This window comes from Vanellus vanellus, assembly GCF_965231255.1.
Source record: "Vanellus vanellus genome assembly, chromosome: Z".
In the NCBI taxonomy this organism is placed as follows: domain Eukaryota; kingdom Metazoa; phylum Chordata; class Aves; order Charadriiformes; family Charadriidae; genus Vanellus; species Vanellus vanellus.
In genome coordinates, this window is record NC_138908.1 from 49855731 (window position 1) to 49873856 (window position 18126).

The following is an 18126-nucleotide window of genomic DNA, read 5'->3' on the forward strand; positions in this document are numbered from 1 at the left end:
GAAACTTGCTAAGTAAGTTTTTCATATAGGCAGCAATGAAGTTGCCATAAGTAGTCCAAGGGCAATTAAAACAGTCTTCAGGGCCTTGGGAGGACTGGCTAACAGATCAGGAGCACAAGTAGTGTTCTCCTCTGTCCTTCTAGTTGCAGGGAACAACGAGGGAAGAAACAGGAAGGCCCAGAAGATCAATAACTATCTCTGAGACTGGTGTCACCAGCAAAATTTGAGGTTTTTTGATTATGGGTCAGTCTACATGACATCAGGCGTGCTGGCAACAGACCAGGTACACCTGTATTGAAAGGAGTTAGCAGCGCTCATTGAAAGAGTTTTAACTAGATTTGAAGGGGGGAAAGGGATAAAATCAGGCTCATTAGAGATAAGCCTGGGGGTGGCATGCCAGTGTTTGACAGACAGTATGTTAATGAGGTCCTCCAATCTGCTCCATGATGTGCTGAGTACACTGGAGCACATTGGAAATGTCCCTGTACTAATGCATGCAGCACCTTGGCCATCTCAGTGGAGGTAGGGGATGGAGATCCACACAGCAGCAAAGACAATTGTCAATGTGTTAGAAACCACGGAAGTGCCAGAGAACAGCCACATAGGAATTAAGGCTTCTCACCCAAAATAGGTGGCAGGATCAATAGCCCAACTAAAGTACATCTACACCAATGCACACCACGTGGCCAACAAACAGGAGGAGCTGGAAGCCACTGTGCAGCTGGAAAACTGTGATATAGTTGCAATCATGGGAACATGGTGGGATGATTCACACAACTGGAGTGCTTCAATGGATGGCTATAAACTCTTCAGAAGGGATAGAGAAGGAAGGAGAGGTGGTGGAGGTTGGGGAGTGACTGTCTAGAGTTTGACAATGGTGATGAAAGGGTCAAGTGTTTATGGGTAAGAATCAGGGGAAAGGCCAACAAGGCAGATATCATGGTGGTCTGGAAATACAATATAGCAGAGAGGAAACAGTCTAGGAGGTTCCTGCAGTGTGTGGAAGATAAATTCCTGACACAGTTGGTGAGTGAGCCAACTAGGGAAGGCACCCCACCAGACCTGCTGTTAGTGAACAGAGAAGGACTTCTGCATGATGTAATGGTTAGAGGCTGTCTTGGGCACAGTGGTCATGAAGTGATGGGGTTTGATTCTTGTAGAAGTAAGGAGGGTGGTTAGCAGAACTGCCCTTGGACTTCCGGAGGGCAGACTTTGACCTGTTTAGGAGACTGGTTGACAGAGTCCTGTGGGAGGCAGTCCTGAAGGGCAAAGAAATCCAGGAAGGCTGAACACTCTTCAACAAGGAAATCTTGAAGGCGTTGGAGCAGGCCGTCCCCATGTGCCAAAAGATGACCCAGCAGGGAAGAAGACCGTCCTGGCTGAACAGAGAACTTTGCCTGGAACTCAGGAAAAAAAAAAGAGAATTTATGACCTTTGGAAGAAGGGGCAGGCAACTCAGGAGGACTACAAGCATGTCATGAGGCTATGCAGGGAGAAAATTAGAAGGGCCAAAACCCAACTAGAACTTAATCTGGCTACTGCAGTAAAAGAAAATAAAAAATGTTTCTATGAATACATTAGCAACAAAAGGAGGGCTAAGGAGAATCTCCATCCTTTTTGGGATGCAGGGGGAAACATAGTGACAAAGGATGAGGAAAAGGTTGAGGCACTTAATACTGCCTTTGCCTTTAATGGTAAGACCAGTTTTTCTCAGGGTACCCAGCCCTCTGAGCTGGACAACAGAGATGGGGAGCACAATGAAGCCCCCATAATCCAAGGGGAAATGGTTAGCAACCTGCTACACCACTTAGACACACACAAGGCTATGGGGCCAGATGGGATCCACCCAAGGGTGCTGAGGCAGCTGACGGAAGTGCTCCCAAGTCATTTTCCATCATCTCTCAGCAGTCCTGGCTAACCGGGGAGGTCCCAGTTGACCGGAGGTTAGCAAATGTGACACCCATCCACAAGAATGGTCGCGAGGAGGATCTGGGGAACTACAGGCCTGTCAGTCTGACCTTGGTGCTGGGGAAGGTTATGGAGCAGATCATCTCGCGTGCCATCACGTGGCATGTACAGGACAACCAGGCAATCAGTCAGCATGTGTTTAAGAAAGGCGGATTCTGCTTCACTAACCTGATCTCTTCCATGGCAAAGTGACCCGCTTAGTGGATGAGGGAAATGCTGTGGATGGTGTTTACACGGACTTCAGTAAAGCCTTTGACACAATTTCCCACAGCATTCTGCTGGAGAAACTGGCTGCTCACAGCTTGGATGGGCGTACTCTTTGCTGGGTAAAAACTGGCTTGATGTATGGGCCCAAAGAGTGGTTGTGAGTGGAGTTAAATCCAGTTGACAGCTGGTCCCAAGCAGTGTCCTCAGGGCTCAGTACTGGGGCCAATTCTGTTTAATATCTTTATCAATGACCTGAACGAGGGGACCAAGTGTACCCCAAGTTGGCTGAAAGCTTTGATCTACTTGAGTGTAGAAAGGCTCTAGAGAGGGATCTGGACAGGCTGGATTGATGGGCCAAGGCCAATGGTAGAATGTTCAACATGGCCAAGTGCTGGGTCCTGCACTTGGGTCATAACAATCTCATGCAACACTACAGGCTTGGGGAAGCGTGGCTGGAAAGCTGCCCAGCAGAAAAGGAGCTGGGATTGTTGGTTGACAGCTGACTGAATATGAGCCAGCATTGTGCCCAGGTGGCCAAGAAGGCCAATAACATCCTGGATTGTATCAGAAATGTGTGGCCAGCAGGACTAGGGCAGTGATCATCCCCCTGTACTCAGCACCGGTGAGGCAACACCTTGAATACTGTGTTCAGTCTGGGACCCCTCACTCCAAGATTGACACTGAGGTGGACCACATCCAAAGAAAGGCAACGAAGCTGGTGAAGGGTCTAGAGAACAAGTCTTATGAGGAGCGACTGACAGAACTGGGGTTCTTTAGCCTGGTGAAAAGGAGGCTGAGGGGAGACCTTATTGCTCCCTACAGCTACCTGAAAGGAGGTTGTAACAAGGTGGGTGTTGGTGTCTTTTCTCAGGTAACAAGTGATAGGATGAGAGGAGACAGCCTCAAGTTGTACCAAGGGAGGTTTAGATTGGATATTAGGAAAAATTTCTTCACTGAAAGGGTTGTCACACATTGGAACAGGCTGCCCAGGGAAGTGGTTGAGTCACTATCCCTGGAGGTATTTAAAAGACATGTAGGTGTGGCACTTAGGGATATGGTTTAATGGTGGACTTGGCAGTGCTAGGTTTACAGTTGAACTCAAAGATCTTGAAGGTCTTTTCCCACCTAAATGGTTCTATGATTCTAAGTATGCAGCTGACAGCAAAAGCTCTGGAAAAGCAAATGTATTTTTGGAAAGGACAATCCAGCCCTACATACATGACCAAGTCTTCAACAGATTGGTGGATGTAAAGTCTGATAAATGTTGGCACTCACTCACATAGGTGGGGATTAGTCCTATATTAGCTGAACTGGTTAGATTACTTCAAACACTTTTGCCTTATAGCCCTTATTTGCAGCTGGAGCAGCGTTTAGTTTAACACCAGGAAAGGAGAGAAGCAAACCAGCTGCAATTAATAGCTAGTCTAACAGTGAGTGGAAGTGCCTTCCTCAGTACTGACAGAACATGTACAATAAGAAAAGGTTTGTGTCCTCAGGAATCTGAAACCACATTTAATTATCACAGAATCACATGGTCAATATGATAACCTTTATCATTGCTTCATACAGAAAGCATTGCTGTAGTTAGAAAAAATATCAGAGGTTGGAAATTAAGATATGAGGAAAAGTGGAGTAAAAACATGCATTTTTTAGCAGCAAGTTTAAAGTGATTTTTTTTATTATTGTATGGTCACTACAGCCTTTCTAGATGGCTCTGTTTCCTTCCCACATGCAGCAATTCAGCTTACAGCTATAAAGTTTTCTTAAATGTAATATTAAAATTGCATTATGAATTTTTCAGTGTTTCATACGTTAAACCCAAACAAATTGCCAGGTATCTGCTGAACTCTGCTAGCCTTGAGTAAGACCTAAAATATCTCTTTGGGATTTGGGGAAGGTAGCTGGAAAATATATTGAATTCTGCAGCCTAGATCATGGTTATTGGATATTTTTTTCTCCTAGCACAAATTGAGATCCGTACAACGTTGCTTCCAGTTGAAAGACATGTAATATCAGGAATATATCTGTATAGTTCCAGAGATGGAGATGTACAAAGGAGGAGAAGGAATCTCTCAGAGAAGCCAGAGAGGTGTCATTACTTCTCCCAGCCTCAAACTCTTCATTATCAAAGCTTCTCATTACTTGTCGGCTCTGCAGCACTCTCTTTTCTGGCTCTGAAAAGCAAGGAATAGAGCTGTGAATGTAAAATGGAGTCAGCAGAAACTTCAGGCCTGTGCTGGGATACATAAAGAAAAGTAGACTGACATTTTGTGTTACAGTTGGTTGCTTTCCTTCGGTCATATAGTGAGAGTCAAACTTACATGTGTTTTAAAATGTAAATTAAATGGCTCTAAAGCAGGAGTAACAGCAAGCAAAAGGCAAAATTAGGCTTTAAATTTCTATTCTAATACCATTCAGAATTGTCACAGCAAACCATGATCAGTGTAGCAGACAAAGAATTAAAAAAGATAGTGCCTCTGGTCAACAACTGACAGATTTGATGTCCATCTGTCCTAGATATAAAGCTATGTACAATTACTATGCTCTGCAGCTCCTAGTGTTCCAAACATTGCCAAGTGGACTGACAGCATTAACAGGATGCACACCATGGGAATGATAACTTTTGGCATTATATCCTTTCAACAAGCCCAGCTCAGACCTTTAGCAAAACTCTGCAAAAGACTGGGGGGCAGAGAGGAAGCAGGGGGAGAGAAGTCTTTCCCTTATGGACTCATAACCTAAGAGTCTGCCACGTCATGATAAATGTAGATTTCCATTTTGCAGTATTAAGAAAGAAGAATCAGGGTCAACAAATTTAAAAAGTGAATGATAAACTGATGCAACTCCTCCAAGGAGAATACTTTTATTGTAGACAATGAGGACTGCATTTTAAAAGAAAAGTCTTTAAAAGTTATATGCATTTCCATCACCTCTTTATATACTAATTATTGAAGCAGGACACTTGTGAGAGTGTTCTAGACGAATGTCTGGCCTTACTTGTATACATTCGTGGCAATGGTGAACACCTTGTGCACTGGGTAGTTCTGTATTTTTAAACAACAAGCACCTGCTTTTAAGAGCACCAAAGCTCTTCATTGCTGTTGCATTGCTATAGTCCATTTCAGTAATTAAAAACTGGATGTTGTTTTATTATCAGCGTGTCCACTGTAGTGGAACTAGGATTCAGGCCAATTAGGAAGCAGATCACCCCACCTACTACACAGTAGTTTGAGCACTTAGAGGATTCTGTCAGGATGTAGAACAGTAATAGTAATAGTAATAATAATAGTCATAATATAGTAAAAAAATATAATCGTAAAAATATTATATAGTAAAAAAATAATACAGTAAAAAAAATAAAATAGTAATAATAGGGAAAGATAAGGGCCTACATAGGACAACTCGGACCAGTTAGATGCCTGAAGTTGTTTATAACTGTATCACTTTTTCCCTCTAGAAAAATTGGCTACTGGGGGGGGTCGCTTTTAAGTCAGGGGATGCAGAAATTTATCCACAAGGCCTATTACCAGCTTTACCAGTCCAGCTATCTGCATAGACTTGTCTTACTGTTTAACTTCCTTTTGGTTCAGGTTACTCATCATAATCTACCACACAGCTCTACGGGGATAGTGTGAAGTCCACTTAGTTAATTAATAATTCCTCCACCTTGGGGTGAGGTTGGTATCATTTTAGTTCTAAAACCCACCATCATTATTATTAAATAATTTGCAGAACACTTTGTTATGACTTTCTGCATATTTGTGTATATCCTTCCCCCGCTGAAATCTGCTGCAGCCCTGCGCTCACTCGGGAATTAGTTTGAGTGTAAATATCGCTCTGCAGCACCGACACTTCTGAACAGACACAGCCGCTGTGCGAGACAGAACAAGAAGGATGTTCTGCACCATGTGTCTGATATACCTGACAGCACAGAAATGCTATCTTTGAGCCTCCTGCTAACGATCTGTCAACATTTCCACTTACAGTGCCTTTGACTCATCTGTCATCATCTATTCTGAGATGAAGCCTAGCATAGAGGCTCTCACCAAAAGGTGTTTTTATTGTTTGATAGGGTGAAATGACATTTGGCTGCTTTTGAGTTAGCGGGGAATCCTAACTGTACCTCTGAGGGTAAATTTGCTCCTAATAGAGGAAATGAGTACATTTTCTTAAAAGGTGTTCCATGGTGCAGTCACAAAATGACTTTTTTTTGTTTAAAGAAAACTTGCGAGCAGCCATGTTTTTCAATGGATCTTTGTGCTCTTTGGAAAAGGAAATCCAATATAAAAAGACTATCAGTAGTTAAAAAATTATAGCTTCTATTACTGTAGATGCTCCTTAGCCAACTTTGTTTCGGCAAATTTTTTTCTCCCTTCCAAATATATATAATCCTCAGATTTATTCCATTCACATAAGCTGGCTCATTTCAAGCAATATAAATTAATGTCTTCAGTAGAGGCTTTATGATTTACAGCCAAATGCTGCTGTAGAGAAGCAGCATCTTGTCTGTCTTAGCAATCAGCAGGCAGCAGTATTCAGGTTGTCTGTTTCTATCACAACTCTGTTCCTTCAGAGTCAGAGAGGTAAACCAGACTTCCTGGTCACTCTGCTGAGCTTTTTGGCAAGGCTCACGGGTGTTTTCTCTGACTCTGGGGAAAACGTCCCCATGTGCAGGGCACAGTAGGTGCCATGTGCTCTGAGGACTGCATTAACCTGGTTTACTCATACCTAGACAAGCTCTGAGAAGTAAATTGGGAACCGATTCAGGTCTTGCTGCGGTCAGGGGAGAGCTTGGCATGGCTGTGCTGGATACACGTCGGCGCTCACTGCTGACTGTGGACCGTTGGGTGGCTGAATCCCAAGACTAATGACCTCTGTCTGGAGGCTGCTAACGTTCATGAGAGGGGGATTTTGGTGGTACTTGCTGTCACTACTAGGTAGAGTCTGACTCTGATGCCCCATAAGCGTATTTCACTCTCGGTCCTTTTTGTCAACCAGTGTCAATGCTGAATAGCCATATGTGCTTGGAATTCCTGAAGCACATAAATACTGCCAGGATGTGAATGCAAATGTGATCTTGGATTTAATTCCTTAATGTATTAAGATGGTGTGTTTTAGGGCTATTTTTTAAGTGGCTGCAAAGTCTCATAGCAGGTGATACAGTATCACAGTTGCATACAGAAACTTCACAAAGGTACATGGACTACTGGAGATTTAACTTCTACTAGCTGTCCTGCTAGTGTTCCTGGGCAATCTATATTTTATTTTATCGATGAATAGGAGCTTTTTGGCAGACAGAAAAAATATAAAATCAAGACGGCTGATTTTTTTATCAATTCTATTATCAGGTAAATCCACAGTTACTATGTTATTGAAGAAATTATTTGCACTAATACAAAAATCAGAAATTGGCATATACATGACTGGAAGCTCAATAAAAGCAATTTTTTAAGTATCCTGTTAACACCTTTCTGACCACAAAAATAGTCAGAGGGCTGGAACAACTGTCCTGTGAAGAAAGTTGGGGTTGTTCAGCCTTGAGAAAAAAAGTTTCTGGGGAGACCTTATTGCAACCTTTCAGTGTATAAAGGGGGAGCATAAGAAAGACGGAGAGAGACTTTTTACCAAGGCCTGTAGTGACAAGACAAGGGGCAATAGTTTTAAATGGAAAGACAAAAAAATAGATTTACATTGAACACAACAAATTCTTTGTGATAAGAGCGGTGAGACACTGCAACAGGTTGCCCAGAGAAGTTGTGGATGGCCCATCCCTGAAAGTGTTCAAGATCAGGTTGGACAGGGCTTTGAGCAACCTGATCTAGTAAGATGTCCCTGCCCATGGCAGTGAGGTTGGAGTAGATGAGCTTTAAATGTCCCTTCCAACACAAACCATTCTGTGCTTCTATGATTCTATGCTGTAGAGGCCCTTCAGTTTCTCATTTTGCATCTTTGTAGCTGTAACTTTTAAGACAAATCTGTTGGGCCACTTTCTGTCCTTCAAATCCTTCTCTGGTGTGATGGTAAGAGTAAGAACTTGACCTTCTACTGTTTCTGCTGAGTCCCTGACCTTGATTTAAGGGAATTCTGTGGGGAGGGAGGACAGAGTTTGCTGTTTGCTTTGTCTTTAAGTAGAAAAATTGAGGGGTCGTTCTGTCTAAAATACAAAAAATACAAATAATATGCTCAATCTAAAAAGCATGGGGGGGTTAAGTTGAATTCTTGCATGGGGCAAGAATAAAAAAGTATGCTCTTGCATGGTTGTGTTTTTGGCTTGTGAAGCAGTTAGGTGCTTCAGAAATCACATCTGGTTATCACAGATTATTGGTCATAGTTTGACAAGAAATGGGAGTATGGCTGAAACAAGATGAATTTTCATTCAAGATCAATGTTCTCCTAGTTAGGACATGACAAAACAAAATTTAAATAGTTCAAGCCATGTGTCATCATAACATTTCTCCTTTTTTGTCCCTTAGTTTTCTTTAGCCAATTGTCTTTCGTGGTTGAAGCATTTTGATATACTAAGCAAATGACAGAAGCTTAAAGTAATGTAGAATTAGAGCTTTATATTTGCAAATAAAATGTGAAATGTAAAAGAAATATTGGTGTAGGTCGGTTTTAAGATTTATAGGATGAGAGTAACTTGAGAGTCTCACATCTTCTAGTCTTGCTCAGCAACATTTAAAAAAAACACAGTATAAGGGGCATTTCAGACTCCTATTTTGTCTATCTCATTTTGGATGAGACTGGATCAAGATCCTAAAGTAACATAAAGGAACAAGTCATAATAATTTATATATCAAACATGTGAATCTAGTTTATGAAAGTTGCGTATTCCTCATTTGACAAACTGAAGTTATTACCATTTCTCTCCTGATTTAGTGTTTGATATATGTATACTAAATATTTATATTTCTGATGCTACTTTCACAGTATAGAAAATTAAAGGCCAAAAATATAGTAGGGAGAAAATATTCTGCAATGTTTTTTGTCAGGTGAGTAAAATAGGAAGGGAGGCTTAGCATCTAAGCTACTGATGAGACATGTTGATGACCGGCAATGAAACTGCAGCCTAACAAATCAAGTTTAGCTGCGTTGAGGCACTGGAAAGGCTGTGTTTTCCTTGTCTGAGCCCAGTTTTCCTGGAATCTGCATGATTCTGTGTTATGATTTATCAACACCAGCCATTCACATTTCTCTTAGTCAAGTGGGTTACACATGCTGCCTTTAGATTTGGGGGTAGCTTTACATACTCTTTGTATATAAATGAGAAAGTTATTGAATTTTCAATAGCAGTTTCGGACAAAAACAAAGGGATTATGAAAAAGATGGAGAAGTCTATCCAGCAGCTGAGCAGGCCTTGATTTCATGGTGTGCTAATAGAGGAATTGCTCTGGGGATAAATAAATGGACTTCGGCCCTAAGAAATGTTATTTTCTTTAATGATAAGAACAGTAAAGAGATCAACTAAAACTCAATATTTACTTTGTGTTGCAGGAGGCAAGTTTTCTCTGAAACTTGTCCTGCATCTGTAAAGCTCTGTGTATGTCTCTGATTTTGCAGAAATAGGAATGGATCAGTTTGCGTTGCTGCGTAAGTAGAGAGAGGATTCAAGCACAGTTCTGCCCATGGACACATTGGACACATGGACACAAAGAGGTCGCAGTTTTCAGCCCTTCAGCTCAACAAGAGCAACAGTCTGCTCCTTAATCACAAGCTTACATTGCATCAACCTCACATTCCTATTCTGTCTCTGAAAGGCAAATATCTTCTTACAAAACAGCCCTATACTCCCTCTCACGTGCTCAGTGATTCCTAGCAACAACCGAGCGCAGTAGCAATTCACAGCAGTGACAATGTAGAGCACATAAGTGGGTACGTGCAAGGTCCTGGGGCATTTTGCACTTGCAATCTCACTCTGCAATCATCAGTACCTTTCAAATATTGCTTTTCTATCTGCATTAGCAGAAGTGAGCTCGGTACCATTCGCATACAAATCAGTGGCAGTTCCAGATGTTTCTCAGAAGACATTTATGGCCCCATGTGGACCATTAAAGTTATTTTTAACCTTTGGGAGAGGCACCCTAGCATAGAGTTCACAGCAGTACTAGTATACACACAGATGAAGGGGCACAATTTGAAGGCAGTAGGAAACAAAATCTGCTTTATTCACTAAGACACAGGGGATCAACTGCTTTTGTTAACTCTGTGATTCTTTCCTAAATTGCTATTATTTAGTCTTTGAAAATTACGGACCTCTGCTGGTACCTGCAGCTGTTAACCAGCCCACTGGATCTAGTGCTTTGAAGTGCAAAGGTTGCAGACAGCCAAATGTCAGCTGCCTGGAAGCTTCCCATGTAGAAGGATTTAGGAGCACCCCTGACTGTCAGGAAGTTTTTATTTCAATGGGAAGGCCTTTCAAGGAAAAAATGTGCTTCTGTTTCAACTGTGGAAAAAAAAACAGCAGGTGCAGAACTTCTCACTCCCATCTCTGCTCTCATACAAGAGAGTTTAAACATTGAATCACGGACAATTAACACAACCACGTAACCTTGGGTGGTAATTTTTTCTCCTGAATGAAAAATGAACACAATTCTATCCTCTGAGTAATTTTTAGGGAAGGAAAGGTAGAAAGTTCACTCTCTAGATTTTATTTGTATTTCTAATGAGAATATTAAGGCAAAAAATTCTAGGGTGAGGTGGCTTTAAAGCCACTTCAGTATCCATCAGAAGGTCATTGTCTGGTAGTGGCATTGTTAGGGGCTCTTCTGTCCTTATTTCTGGCTGAGAAAAGCTGACTTGAGGAGAAATTTGGCTCTTCTTTGAGCTCAGTAGTTGGGTTGAACGCACAGCATCTTACAACTGGACATCCTGGGTGCTAACTCAATGCAAGTTGCTACCTGTCAGGAATTAAAAATGCGTTTTCCATGGGTTAGCTCAAAAGATTTTTCCATTCATTAAAATTTAATCCCTTGCTGTTTAAATGTAGTACTATACAGAGTAACTGTGTACAGTTACAGACCATGTGAGTTAACACTTGTTCTTCCCACTGTTCTTCAGAGCAGACAGAATGATTATTAATTAAAATTTTAAATATCAGGGCAATGCATGCAGTGTAAGAACAGGCAAATAACTTCACAGATAAATAAGGTCTCATCAGCAGATGTAGTTTTTGCAAGATGACACTATGACCAAGGAGATTTCCATCACAGGGACTGTCTTTACAGTACAGTTTCTCCATCTAAGCTTTCCTTGCCCTTTTTCTGGCTGCGTCCACCGATGTGTAAAAATAGGACATCTCTTTCCCTGTCCATTTGTTTGTGGAATACATTAAGGAGAATCAAGAAGACTGAAGGAGGGCTGAATTTAATTATTTTCATATATTTTATCGCGTTTCATTTCTGAAAATGGTACCTGCCTCATTTAGCACAAGAGCTGTTTTTAGTTCTCTCCAAATGAACATTTCCATGCTATGTGCACTTCAGTTTGGGGCTGAAGGGGAAGAAGATGGGAAGAAAAACAGTTCGTGACACAGTTGTTAGGCCTTTCAGTATTTTCCATTGAGGAACCCTCTTCAGTTGGCAGTTTCAGACAGTATTAGGTACTGCCATATTTGGAAGATGGAATCCTTAAGCACTGATTATTTTTATGCTTTGAACTGTTATTTGTTTGACAAGGTTGGGGTTTTTTTGGATGGACTCCTTTGAATTTTGGTTTGGCAATGAATAGAGGCTGCTTTCACAAACCCTCTGCAAAGTGCAGCTGGAAAGACTTACACCATCCCTTGTCGCATTACTGATTAAAATAGCACTTTCTGAGGGTTTTCTGGTAGCACTATCTGTGGTAGCAAGTAAACCTGATTTATAAATATTTGTGATCTAAACTCCTCCCTCTGGAAGCTTTTTTCTTTCACCTTCCCCTGTCAGAACTTTAGCAAGAGCACCGATTTGTCACAATAAAACAAAATGGCTAGCAGCCCTTTCTAATTCATCAAAATCCATTTGCAAGCTTCTGTTTTGATTGGAACAGCAACCAACACACAGCTGATTCAGTAAGTGAAACTTGTAGCCTTTGGGAACTGCTGGAACTCTTGAAATAGTTACATCAAGTTAAGTACTCTTCAAGTGTTAAAAAAGTGAAAGATAGAGAATTGACACAAGTCTGTTGAAAATACTTCACCTTTTCTAGGTGTTGGGTATTTGAAAGTTTGATTTTTTGTATCCTAAGAAAGAGGATGCTTTAAGGCTTTCTGCTTCTATGAGTAGAAGGCATTCAGGCATTAAATTACTAGGCACTGAGTTTCTTGCAAGGGGACTATTGTTGGCTCTCCATGGCATGAAAGGCAGACAGAGGTGAAGATGTAACATCCAGGAATGAGCGTTAACAGATTGCTAACTTCCAGGCATGGATGCTTAGTACCACTGTGTGTGCAATGCATGCAGTAGGTAGTATGAGAGGTCGACAGCAATGTTAACAGCTCTCTCCAGCACTAACTTCATCTGCAGATTTACAAAGGAGGTAGAGGAAGGACCCTTTCTGACACAGACTCTGCACGAGAACCAGATATCTTTAGGACCCTGGACTTCAAATACCATTGCTTTTTACACTCATCATGCAGACAGCTTTAGGGAGATGTTGGATCTAGCTGGTTGGCTGGCCAGTGGCAACCATACTGCGTACAGGAATAGGAGAGCATCCACGTGCTGCTTACACTCAGAGAAGTTAAGAGCATACAGCAGTTACGAGAGTCTGTTCCTTCTTAAATTCATTGTCTCAGTTACCTTCAATATTTACCTATATGCATGTGTTTAGTATTTGAGTAACTGAAATAGCCCTCCTCTGGTTCTTTACACCTTTTAACATTATGTCATATAAGAGGGCTGGGCTGAATTAAGGCACCTGGACAAAGGGCAATCAGAGGCTATTGTACTCCCTGGCGTTCTGCAGTTCTGGTCCACACTCCTCATGGTGCAGTGTTATTCATGATGGTCATTTGCCACTTCTGTAATAAAGCAGTGAACAGATTTGGTGAACAAAATAGATATAGTCATTATTTGTTTGGCAAGGAGATTTTTGAGCTTTGTGTGAAAGCAAGGAAGAGGTAAAAAAGAAGCAGCTCTTGTAGAAAAAAAAAGGTTTTATGCTATAATTCCAAGCATTCTGTTTGTACCTTGCAGTGAGCCACCTCTATGGATTTGGATTGATGGATGCTGAAGCAATGGTGATAGAAGCAGAAAAGTGGACAACGGTGCCTCCACAGCATGTGTGTGTGGAGAACACGGATCGGCAAATCAAGTAATACCCGCTGCCAAAACTCTTGCTGGCATAAACTTATGGAAAGAAATTGGGTATAATTTACCCCTCCCTTGCATTGTGTATAATGTGTCATTTTGAAAGCTATACTGGGCATCTCTGTCACCTTCACAGATGTGAGGTCGTTTGCATGTAAACATTGTTCCCTGTAGTGGTTTGAAAAGGCCCTAGTTTAAAGAACGCCCCAGAAGTTAAAGGTGTAAAGCAAGCCAGGCTGGATAATGATTGATTCTGGTATAGATGATACACCAAAGAAGAAGAATGTTTGATTGAGTGCATTGCAGTCACCTTTGATAGATGAGTACAGACTTATCAGTCCAGGATCTAACAAGCAAATACCCTTTCATCAAAATACTGCATTATATTGTCTCTTAGTCTCAGGAGAGTTTTAGCTCAGAGACAAAGACTAAACTGCTTCCCACTTGCTAGGATAGGGTCTGTATAGAACCAGGCTTAAGACCAAAATTCTGTATATGCACATTGTGGATAAAGAGACAGCATCAGTCATAAGGCACACTTCCAAAGCAATAAGATTATTGTTTGATAAATATGCTTGACGGGCTTGATCCATAACTGGTATAGTCTGCAAGGATGCCGCGCCAATTTAAACCAGCTGAGTCAGATGCCGTTTGGTACAGTTATAACATGTAATACTGGCTATTACGTAAGCAAGGACTATGGCTATGCCAGGCATTTCCTGGGGCTTAACAACCAGCTGTGATCCCATGACAATCCCAACAATTCTCAGCTGGCCACTAATCCACAAAAAATGCTGTGTCCCAAAGGCTTATTCCTATTACAGGTTTTTCACTGTCCTCTTTTAGCTTGTGTACATGCTTAACAGAAAGTCAGGTAGCTGCCATTCGCTGCAGTAAAATAATTACCCTGTGCTGATAGTTTTAGCTAGGAACTAAGCGTTAAAACTAATGGTTATAAGCTGCCGACTTCTCAGAAACAATTGTCCAACACTGTCATTCACTACTAAGTAAAAAAGATGCGGTTGTCTTATTTTACAGAACAAGGAAGAAATGCTGATGTTGTTTTATATGCTTATATTATAGAACAATACGACCTGACAGCATTGTCCGTTCAATTTACAAAGCCACTGGCTGTTCAGATAATCCCAACCACCACGTGATCTACTTGGAGCATGTCGTTGTACGCATCACTATTACTCACCCTCGACGTGGAGACCTGGCAATTTACCTAACTTCTCCTTCTGGAACTAGGTCACAGCTGTTGGCCAACAGGTATAGTATGACAACACAACTTCACAGTGCAGTCAGTGTGCAGAGCCCGCACTGAGATTGCAGCCTCAGCAAAGAACAGTCAAGTCATTACAGTGAGTTCACCGGCAGACACAGGCTAATTATTTTTTCTGAGAGAGATGGGAAAAGTGAAGTGCAAATGAGCTCACAGATGGCAATCTCTGTCTGTAGAAGAGTAGGCTGTAAAGTTGTTGAAGGACATCATCTCCAAAACATAGATTAGTCAATTTCAATAGTCTTGTGTGGCTCATCAATTATTAGATGGCTGGAAAATGTGAGGAAAATAGTAACAGGCTCAGTGTTACAGAAGGAAGCTGAATGGAAGCATGTTTCCACATACTATTGGCACTTATTTTTCATTTTTCTCCATTCTTATCCCTTGTTCACTAGTAATAAAAATCAGATAGAATAGTAGTTCTCTACTACTATTTTCTTTTAAGCTTTTTGAATATGGTTATGACTCCTGATGTTACCGATTTCCATATCCTTTTTTTCCCATTGCATATTGAAGTAGTATGCCCAACCCATGAAAGGCTCCCAGTGGGACAACACTGAGAAGTTGCACCAGTACTTTGAAATTAATGGGTCCATTTCTAAACAGCCTATTAAATTTTTTAAGGGTCAGACATTGTGAATGCTTTTGAGTGTCCGGCCACTCTAACACACTCTAACAACAACAACTTAAGAAAGATCAGTCCTTTTTCTCATCTTGTTGCCTCTGTGTTATGTTCTTGGAGAAACTGTGACACTGCACCAAATTGTCTCTTTTTCTCCAGACTGGACTCAAACAGGTATCTCTTCATCCAATGCAGCATTTCCAACATCAGTGCAATTTCAGTCCCTGGAGATGGGGTGCATCATGAATATTTGTCCTCAGAAAATAGAAAGACTTCCCAGTGATATTTCTATTTCTCTGGTTTACTAGCAGAAATTTTCTTGGAAGAAAACATTGGCAGTCCTTCCCAGATAAATCTTGCTACATCAGCGATCAGTAGCACTGCCTCCTACCAGAGTTGGTTACAGTACTAAGAAACCCCAGAAACTTTCTCAAATTCTACCTCATTTCCAAATGTGCAAATAAGTTACAGTTACGTAAGAAATCCTTCTATACTTCTACAACTGTCTAGAAAATCTTCTTCCTAGTATGATAGGGAAAATTTTTTCCTTGGCGACCTGCAGATTTAGATGACTACCATTCAGCTGGACACAGAGCATGGCTCTGACACAAAAGCTGGTTTTAGCTGATGTTATATATCTCAGAAACAGGAAAAGCCGCCATGCGTCAAACCTATGTTGTGAAAACTCTTCTGCCATCACACTCAGGTTTTCACAAAAGTTTATAACCCCGGTCCTACTCTTCAGGACTTTTAATGAATTGGGAGTGGCCTGCTTCCCAGACTGCTTCATCATCCACGTTCCCCCAGCTGGATTTGCTGACATACTGACTAGCTAGCCCTGGAGACTTGCGTGTCTTCCTGTCCCTCAGTGGTAGAAGGACTTATCTTTCCTCTCAAAAAGAAGGACCTGTTTTGGAGACAGGTGGAGCTCAAATGGATTTGGTTCTGATTGAAGTGTAAACCCACATTTTCATTAGAGATTAGGTTAATTTAAAAGAAAGGGTGTACTGAAAATACTCTTCAAGCTGTAGACATTAATTCATCAAGCGGAGAGAAAGTTGTCCTGGAATTTTGGGGACCTGTAGAATACCTCCTGTGTTTCATTACGACTGTTGTTATTGCCTTGCTGATAAAGCACATGGGCACATACTATGTGTCTCCTTGCTACACTGAACAAAGAATTTGTCTTGTGCTAACCAGTGCAGAGGCAGATTCCTACCCTCTAAGCAGTTATGAAATAAGCTTTTGTTTTTCTGTTTGAAGAAATCCTTCTTTAGTTTTCTATTCCATTTTCATGCAGCAGTTCTTCCATGCTTCAAAATGAAAGAAATTAAAAGTCCTCCAACTAGGTATCCAAACAAAACAATCTCGTGTAAACCCAGTGGTCTTAACACAGCTAACTTTTGGCTCTAGGCTTTCATGTCTTGCAGCTGACTCACAGCAAGTGGGAGATAAAGACATTCCAGTATTCACAGTTCACCTCTGGTGATGACTGGTATGTGGAATAGGTACAAAGTTTGATTCAATCAGTCTGCTTGTAACCCCTGCTCCTTTTGTACCTGTGGTAGAGAGAGAAAACCCAAATGTATGTATTAAAATAAGGCGATGTTCAGCTGTTTCTTATCCTACACTATCAGAAGGCTAGCCAGAAAACAAAGAAACCTGAAAGGCGTTTTAATATTTTGCCACTTTCCAAAAAACAAATTATTCATGAAAGAGTGAATACTCATACAGTCACACAAGAAATTCCCTTTCTGTGCAAGCTTCAGAGGTATACTGACTTGTCAGTCACATTTGGCTGAAATAAACAACTCTGGGCTACTAATATTAAGGAATAAGCATATTTTGCAAACTCCAGGTCTGAAATACCTAGAGTCTTCAGAAGCCCGTTATTAGGGTAAAGTGATGGATACCGGCACAGTACTTTTCAAGTATTTCAAGGCTTGTATGTCAAGACTTGTTTTAGTCGGTCTTGCTGGAAGAAGTCTTGCAGCTTAGTGGTCTGGCAATTGGTGGTATACTGAATGTTGCTGTATATGTTTTAGCATCATGTTATAAAATAAAACTCAGACTAGGAGTGTTGTTCACTAATATGGGAATTTAGTTATAAGGCATTTGATTTTTAAAGTATTAAAGATGAGAGCATCAGAATAAATGTATTCAAGTACATGTAGCTCGCACGGATGCATTGGCAGCAAGTGGTCTGGGTTCTTTTTCTACAATCAAAGGTCCCAGAGGCTGTTGTACATTGCTACTACCTGACTGAGATGCTTTTCTCAGACATACAAGACCTTCTAATGCACACGTACATGATTAATAGCAGCAATACCAGCTGTTTTTACTGAACCCAGGGAAAGCCTCATTGCTTTACCATTACTCATCTGGGTTTAATTTGAAACAGTTTGCTGGTAAAACATCTTAAAGTGCAAAAGGTATATTTTACACATGTGCACTTCTTCTCCACCAATTCTGGAAGAGTCGTCATTGTGTAGTTTCTGTTGCATTGACGAGTAGGTCCCTCAAGGCAATATCTGGCCTTTTTTCTGCATATTTTATCCTTAATGTTGGCATCCCCTAAAATGACTTCAGTAAGAAAGCTTGTTAGTCAGAGGCGATGTGAATTCCTTTGCAGGCATTTGGTGGATTACACTGTCACTGGCTTGAACCTCATGTGCATTCTTCAAAAACTGCATTACAGGGAACATCTGCTTTGTTGTTTGGAAAGTACTAAACATGATTACATTGGATGTACTGCA

General features: G+C 41.2%; 1 protein-coding gene across 1 annotated transcript in view; it reads left to right on the forward strand.

Moving 5' to 3' along the window:
• PCSK5 (proprotein convertase subtilisin/kexin type 5) overlaps nt 1-18126 on the forward strand; it is a gene marked incomplete at its 5' end in the record, with an annotated part of 199614 nt that overhangs the window by 156631 nt on the left and 24857 nt on the right. The window contains 2 exons of the mRNA XM_082497728.1: nt 13350-13467; nt 14547-14735. Coding sequence (XP_082353854.1) covers nt 13350-13467; nt 14547-14735 — 307 coding nt within the window. The remainder of the gene's footprint in view (nt 1-13349; nt 13468-14546; nt 14736-18126) is intronic.